Below are 7,797 nucleotides of genomic sequence, written 5' to 3'. Positions count from 1 at the left end.
ATAAAAATAATATAAAATATACTCAAAACTTACACGCTTTGTAACAACTACCATTGAACTCAATAATAACAGAAGAAATACCTATCCGAAGAGGCATATTTCAGGGAGACTCTTTAAGCGCCCTATTGTTTTGTCTTAGCCTAAATCCATTGTCTAACACACTTAACAACACACCATGTGGATTTAATATAAAACACGAAAAAACTACAGAATACAGAATAAACCATTTACCATATATGGATGACAGTAAACTACATGCGTCAACACAGGTCCAGTTGTAGAACCTCCTTGAGTTCACAGAACAATTCTCAACAGATATAAGAATGCAATTCGGAATAAGTATATGTAAAGGACAACACGTGGGGAGACGAAAGTAGGTAGAAGCACAAACAGAAAAAAATGGTAATCAAACCATAGACAATTTACAAAAAAACGAAACTTATAGATATTTGGGTTCCCAACAAAGCACCAACAAAGCACCAAACTAGACCACACAACTATTAAAAAACAACTTGTAAGGCAATATGAAAAACACCTCAAGCAAATCCTTATTTGAGTTCCAAAAATCTTACCAAAGCCATAAATACATATACTATACCAATCCTATCATACTCATTTGGGATCATACGTTGGTCTAACACAGATTTCAACAACATACAAATAGCAACTAGAAAATAGATGACAAAATATAGAAAGCTACATCCAAAATCAAGCATACAACGAATTACAATCCCAAGAACAGAAGGAGGAAGAGGCGTTATAGACATTCATAACCTGCACAAAAATAAAATATGTCGTAGCATAAGTATTAAATGTGTATTGGTGCGTCGTTGGGTATTTCATTAGAATCGCAACTGTAGTATGGCCTGATATTGCATCAGCCAATTTATGCGTTGTGATTGGTCGCCTTGTTTTGTAGTTTGGTAAAGTCCCGTTTTAGCGAGGCGACAGCGTCGGCAGCTGTCGCCGAGCGTGGTCCGGTAAGCACAAGATGTAGATGAACACAGGCAGTTCAGTTTAGAGGTGGGAAACTATCGATAGTCGGCACCATCGATAGCGGCGATAGTTTTTTACCAAACCATCGATAGTGCCTCGATAGTGCCATCGATAGTGCCTCGATAGTGACCTACATAAAACAACTAAAATTAATTTTTCAAAAACATAGTTTAATGTTTTTAATTATTTATATGTACATATATATGTTTTACGTCGCTTATTCGGTGGTTTCCGAGGAAGTAAGCGAAAGATTTTGGTTTAAAAATAACAAAATGTTCACATTCTCCTCCTTTAGACGTGTTCTGCGGTCTGATACTATTTGCCCTGCCTTGCTGAATACCCGCTCTGACTGGACAGAAGTGGCCGGAATGCAAAAGTATTTTAACATCAACGTTTTTATTGCAGGAAAGTCCGTCTGGTTAACCTAAGAAAAATATTAATGAGAACAAATTAATTTTTGGATATTGATATTTAAAATTTTATAATTTACTTTCATCCATAATAAGGGATCAACATCTTGTTGGCTTAAGGGCCTTTCCAAATACTGCCTCTTCGCAATGATAGCATCCGATCGCGTGTTTCTAGCCATGGAACGGGCTTTGTTCCCAATGTAGTCGAAAAGCGGGTCCTTATTTGTTGAGATGGGTTCCACATTTGTGTCATTTGAACTATCTTTGTTCATTAAAGCCGTCAACTCGTTTTCGAAACAATGTGCAGCTTGTTCGGCATTTGACATATGTTGAAACCCAATCTTTTTAAATCGGGGATCTAAAATTGTCGCCATTCTCGTCGCAGTTTTTTTTTCATATGGCGATAAACGTTTTACGATTGAATCTAATAAAACAGTGACCATTTTTTGTCCAACTTCAGTGTGCACATCCGAAGAAATAGTATGCGTTTTACGAATAAGTACATCTGTCAAGGGAATTATAAGCGAAATCGTAGCATATTTCCCACCAGATATTCTTTTGCTAACTTCTTCAAATACTGTAAGAATTTTTTCCATGTCCTTCAAAACATCAATTTCCTCCGCTTGAAATGGGAGTGGTGCATTGGATGTAGACAATAGTACTACTGCAATTTCATCATGGGTCGCCAGTATTCGTTGAATCATATAAAAGAAACTATTCCATCTAGTTGGAGTTTCTTGTAAAAGTGAATACCCAAACTTTTCTTGCGCCATCTTAAACTTTTCATTAGCAATAGTGCTTTTTTTGAAAAATTTTACAATTGCTTTACATTTTGAAATTATTGCCATTGTTTTTTCGTCATCGTCGAAATTTAGACCGTCTTGAACAACCAAATTTAACGTGTGAGCAAAGCAGGGAATGTTACGAATCTTTAACAGCTCGCAAGCTTTGATCATGGAGCTGGCATTGTCCGTGACAATACACTCAGTTTTGTCAAACAAACCCCAAGAATTTAAAACTTCTTGCAAAGTATTCGCAATATTTTGAGCTGAATGGTTCGTGGCATCCAATAGCTTTCTTGTTGCCAATGAAGCTGTTTTAAGAGTGAACTCATGAATAAAGTGGCTAGTCACTGTTAAAAAACTTATGTTGGCACGTGACGACCATATGTCACACGTAACAGCAACACTAGAAACTTCTTCTAGAATGGTTGAAAGCTTTGCCGAAGTTTTTTTAAATAAATCCATCATCAGCACACTTTGTAAATGACGGCGACTTGGCAGCTTGTACCTGGCATCCATAATTTTGCTGTACTTGATGAATCCACGATCCTCTACTATGCTATACGGTTGTACGTCCAAGGCAACCATCTCCGCTAAAGTTTTATCAATAATTTTTTTTCGCGATGAGTTGGAATCGTACAGGACAGAGTTTTTAATGTATGAATCTAAAGATCTCATACTTGATCGGCAGCTGCTGCTGGTGGATAATATGCTGTCGCCCTGATCTCCATAATTAGCGGAGTTCCTTTCATCGTCCCTTAAACTAGGATGAAACCGTTTCAGGTGATCCCGCAAGTTGGACGTATTTCCGCTTGTCTTGTACTCCTTTTCACAATTTAAGCACTTCGCAAATTTTTTATCATCTGATCTTTTAAAGTAATTCCACACATCAGATATTTTTGTTTTCTTTTTCAATTTATGGCTAGATGTTGTAGCCGCAGAGCTCTTTTCCGATTCCGATGAGCTGCAATCGCATGTTTCTTTCGAATTGCGGCGTTTGCCTATTATAAAACACACATATTAATAGTTGCTTTGAAATTGCTTCAACTACTCTTATTTTTATTACCCATTTGGAGAAAGCGATCCATTTCTTTAAAATTATGTTTTTGTTTTGTAATTGAAAGCAAGAAAATTTTTCACCAGCCAAGCGACGCCACTTTTTCAAAACGCGGAATTTATTTCACAACTATTGGTGACACTATCGAGGCACTATCGATACACTATCGGTACTGCATGACCATCGATAGTGAGTCGACTCGATAGTGCTCAACCATCGATAGTGTCGATAGTGCCATCGATAGTTTCCCACCTCTAGTTCAGTTGTGTTCGGGATCTTTACGCATACGGAACGCGCTACGCTAAAATAATGGCAAGTGATGGTGCAACATCAGAAGTGGGATCGGGCTCCCTACCGAATATGCCAACTGATCCATGGCAAGTGTTAATGGAAATGCAAAACAAAAATTGAATCGAACTTGTTAAAGCATTAAAATCAGCGCCATCTGAAACAACAAATAGTAAGACAGTAGTGTTGCCGAAATTTAACGCAGATCTTGTTGGCGCCGACGCGTCCGCGTGGTGCGCTACAGTAAATATAATTTTAGCTGAAAATACCTTACAAGGCAGTGCGTTGGTGATGGCTTTGAGTGCAGCGTTGGAAGGCAGTGCGTCGCAGTGGCTTTCCCAAATATGTTATCCCGAAATAAATGGGGGTGAGTTCAAGGAACTTTTCGTTCAGCGTTTTACCAGTGTGGAAACACCAGCTGCTATGGTTTTGACTATGTTATCAACTAGCCCGACCGACGGAGATTGTCTCTCCAATTATGCAAGTCGCATGGTGACGGCACTCATCAATAAATGGCGTAATATGGATGTGGAGGAGATTGCTGTTTCTGTGACGCTTGCTCAGTTGGCTCATATTGATACCAGATTACAACGTCTAACCTTTACTTCAAACGTGCGCACCAGGAGTGAACTACAGACCGAGCTTAAAGCTTTCACATTCAACAAACCGAAGAAATCTTTACAAGAAGAAACAGGTTCAACCGACATAAAACGGCAGAAAGTCTCAACGATAAATTGTCATTTTTGTGGAAAATTGGGTCACAAGATGGCTGAATGTAGAGCTAGACAGCAACGTAGCCTTTCTTCCCGTGTTGCAGAGCCTAGTGGCAAGAGCGTGTTTGGTCGACAACAGCAATCAAATGTAACCTGTTTCAAGTGTGGCGAAGTTGGACACATTTCAACTCATTGCAGTAAGCCCAAAATGGACAAGGTCAGGGATACGCATCAGGTGAAGAGAGTGCAGATTTGTGAAGTTGTCGAGCCCAAAGGAGAGATGCTTCATCACGGCGTGGTTTTCACGACAACATTTGACTCTGGATCGGAATGTTCTTTAATTAAACAAAAGATAAGTGCTAAATTAGTTGGTAAAAGAATTAACAATGTAGTATTACTAAAGGGTATTGGCAATGACAGCATTTGTAGTACATTGCAAATACTTAGTAATGTAGAAATTAACAACCATTGTATTGAAATGTTATTCCATGTTTTGGGCGATGAATATTTGAAGAACGAAATTGTTATTGGCCGAGAAATATTATCGCAGGGTTTTCATGTCATTATGGCACCCGGAAAATTTGAAATTGTCAGATCAAAAATTGTAAACAATTGTTCAAATAACGATACATTTTCTAAAGTGAATACTGATCTTGTCGGTGAAGATAAAGATAAATTAAACAATTTATTGGAAAGCTACTCGAAGTATTTTACAAAGGGAATTCCTTCTTCTACAGTCAGTACAGGTGAAATGAAAATTAAATTAGCAGACCCCAGAAAAATTGTTCAGAGAAGACCATACAGACTTGGCCCAAATTAAAGGGAGTTAGTGCGCGACAAGATTAAAGAGTTGTTAGAATGCAATGTCATAAGGGCAAGTTGTTCACCCTATGCAAGCCCTATGATGTTAGTGAACAAAAAGGATGGTTCTCACCGTTTATGCGTTGATTACCGTGAATTGAATGCTAACACAGTTTCAGACAGATATCCTCTACCTCTTATAGCAGATCAAATAGCTAGACTTCATGGAGCTAAATATTTCACATGTTTAGATATGGCAAGTGGATATTACCAAATCCCCATGCATGAAGAATCGAGAGAGTGTACGGCTTTTGTCACCCCCGATGGCCAGTATGAGTTTTTATCAATGCCGTTTGGACTCAAAAATGCACCGTCAGTATTCCAACGTACAGTGATGCATACACTTGGAGATCTTGCAAATGCATTTGTGGTTGTCTATATGGATGATGTATTGGTGGTGGCTGCAACAAAAAGTGAGGCTTTAGAAAGATTACAGGTTACTCTTGACATTCTAACGAAAGCTGGATTTTTGTTTAATATTAAAAAGTGTTCGTTTTTAAAGTCGACAGTTCAATACTTGGGATATGAGGTGAGCGCAGGTCAAATTCGTCCGAATTCACTTAAAATTTCAGCGTTAACTGCTTTACCGCCTCCTCAGTCGGCCTCTGCTCTAAGACAATTCATTGGATTGGCTTCATATTTTCGGCAATTTATGCAAGGATTTTCCTGTTTCATGAAGCCTTTGTATCTTTTAACATCCGAAAAGAACGATTTTGTTTGGAAGCCTGAACATGAACAAATAAGACAGAAAGTTATTTCTATCCTTGCAGGGAAGCCAGTTTTAGTTATTTTTGACCCGCAATATCCAATCGAATTGCATACTGATGCAAGTTCTCGGGGATACGGTAGTATCTTATTACATAAAATCAATAATAGGCCTCATGTCGTTGAGTTTTTCAGCAAGGCTGCTTCACCTGCTGAGTCACGATACCATTCTTATGAATTGGAGACTCTTGCGGTTGTCATGGCTATAAAGCATTTCCGTCATTATTTAACCGGTAGAGATTTTGTTGTTTTTACCGATTGTAATTCACTTAAAGCATCAAGAACCAAACGTGAACTATCTCCCAGGGCCCAAAGATGGTGGGCTTATTTACAGTCGTTCTCATTTGATTTGCAGTATAGGGAGGGTAAACGAATGGCTCATGCTGACTTCTTTTCCAAAAATCTTCCATCCGCAGATGCGATTGATACTTGTAAAATTTCTGAGAAACGAGTCAATCTGGCAGAGATATCTAGTGAATGGCTTATGGCGGAACAGCGCAAAGATTCCGATATTATTGATATTGTGAATAAATTAAAAGATAATTCTCTTGCCGAGGACATTGCAAGAACTTACGAGCTAAGAGCAGGAATAATTTATCGGAAAATTCAGAGAAATGGTAGAACTCGTTCCTTGCCAATTGTTCCAAGAGCATTTAGATGGTCTGTAATAAATCAGATTCACGAGTCAATTATGCACTTAGGTTGGGAGAAGACTTTAGATAAGGCTTATGATTATTATTGGTTTGATCACATGTCTAAGTATATACGAAAGTTAGTTGAAAACTGTATTACTTGCAAGATGTCAAAGTCATCATCAGGTAAAATCCAAGCTAGACTTCATCCAATACCAAAAATTGATACACCTTGGCACACGATACACATAGACATAACTGGAAAGTTGAGTGGCAAGTCTGATAAAAAAAGAGTATGTCATTGTCCAGGTAGACGCTTTTACTAAATTTGTTTATTTAACACACACACTCAAGATTGATGCTGACAATTGTATAGGTGCTGTGAAATCGGCTGTATCTTTGTTTGGAGTACCAAACCGCATAATAGCAGACCAGGGTAGGTGTTTTGCCAGCTCTAAATTTAGTGAGTTTTGTTCTCAACAAAAAATATATTTGCATTTAATTGCGACAGGTGCAAGTAGGGCCATTGGGCAGGTGGAACGCATAATGAGCACTTTGAAAAACTTACTAACGGCAGTTGAGACTAGCAACAGGTCTTGGCAGGACGCATTGGGCGAGGTACAGTTAGCCTTAAATTGTACAGTAAGTCGAGTGACAAAGGCAAGTCCTTTGGAATTGTTTATTGGAAAGGTTGCTCGTCCGTTGGGGTTGCTTCCACCATGTGACATGACACAAGAGGTTGATTTGGCAGAATCAAGAGCTCGAGCGGTGCAAAATATATCAGCAGCTGCAGCATATAGTAAAGACCACTTTGATAAAACCAAGGCTAAGGTTGTTGGATACGAAGTAGGAGATTTTGTGTTGTTAAAAAATGAAGAAAGGCATCAAACAAAATTAAGTCCAAAGTTTAGAGGTCCTTTACAAATAGCTGAATTGTTAGACGAAGATAGATATATCCTTAGATCATGACAAATAATAGAAAATATAAGTATGCTCACGAAGATATAAGAAAATTGCCAAAGGAATATGTACCAGTTGAATTAGAAAGTAGTGAAGAGGCTTTAAATGATAGTGAAAAGGAAACTGTTGAAAGAGACAGTAATGAAAAGATTGAGAAAGAAACTGTTGAAAAAGACAGTAATGAAAGGCTTGAAAAAGAAACTGTTGAAAGAGACAGTATTGACATAATTGAAACTGTTGAAAGAGACAGTATGGATGCCTGAAAGGCTGATTATAAAACTTGAAAGAAGTTGTCATAATGCAAGCACAAGTGCAAAACAAATGTTTTGATCA

The 7,797-nt window shown here is 38.2% G+C and overlaps 2 protein-coding genes across 2 annotated transcripts; one reads left to right on the top strand and one right to left on the bottom strand.

Annotated features, from left to right (window-relative positions):
* Positions 1-1,025: 1,025 nt before the first annotated feature.
* Positions 1,026-3,492, bottom strand: LOC128866472 (E3 SUMO-protein ligase ZBED1-like). Its single transcript, XM_054107235.1, has 2 exons — positions 1,487-3,492; positions 1,026-1,420 (listed from the first exon to the last, which is right to left on the bottom strand). The coding sequence occupies exons 1-2, from the start codon at positions 2,864-2,866 to the stop codon at positions 1,214-1,216; spliced, it is 1,587 nt and encodes a 528-aa protein (XP_053963210.1). The 5' UTR covers positions 2,867-3,492; the 3' UTR covers positions 1,026-1,213.
* A 332-nt stretch (positions 3,493-3,824) lies between these two features.
* LOC128866476 (uncharacterized) lies at positions 3,825-5,066 on the top strand. Its single transcript, XM_054107248.1, has one exon. The coding sequence runs from the start codon at positions 3,825-3,827 to the stop codon at positions 5,064-5,066; it is 1,242 nt and encodes a 413-aa protein (XP_053963223.1).
* The last annotated feature ends 2,731 nt before the right edge of the window (positions 5,067-7,797 follow it).

Source organism: Anastrepha ludens, chromosome 6 (assembly GCF_028408465.1).
Source record: "Anastrepha ludens isolate Willacy chromosome 6, idAnaLude1.1, whole genome shotgun sequence".
Lineage (NCBI taxonomy): Eukaryota > Metazoa > Arthropoda > Insecta > Diptera > Tephritidae > Anastrepha > Anastrepha ludens.
Note: the sequence above shows the minus strand (reverse complement) of the source record. Positions and strands in the feature narration are given on the sequence as shown.

Coding starts and splice junctions, on each gene's coding strand:
- LOC128866472 (XM_054107235.1), bottom strand. CDS start 2,866: ATGAGATCTTTAGATTCATACATTAAAAACTCTGTCCTGTACGATTCC. Junction 1,421..1,486: donor ATCCCTTATTATGGATGAAA/GTAAATTATAAA, acceptor TATTTTTCTTAG/GTTAACCAGACGGACTTTCC.
- LOC128866476 (XM_054107248.1), top strand. CDS start 3,825: ATGGCTTTGAGTGCAGCGTTGGAAGGCAGTGCGTCGCAGTGGCTTTCC.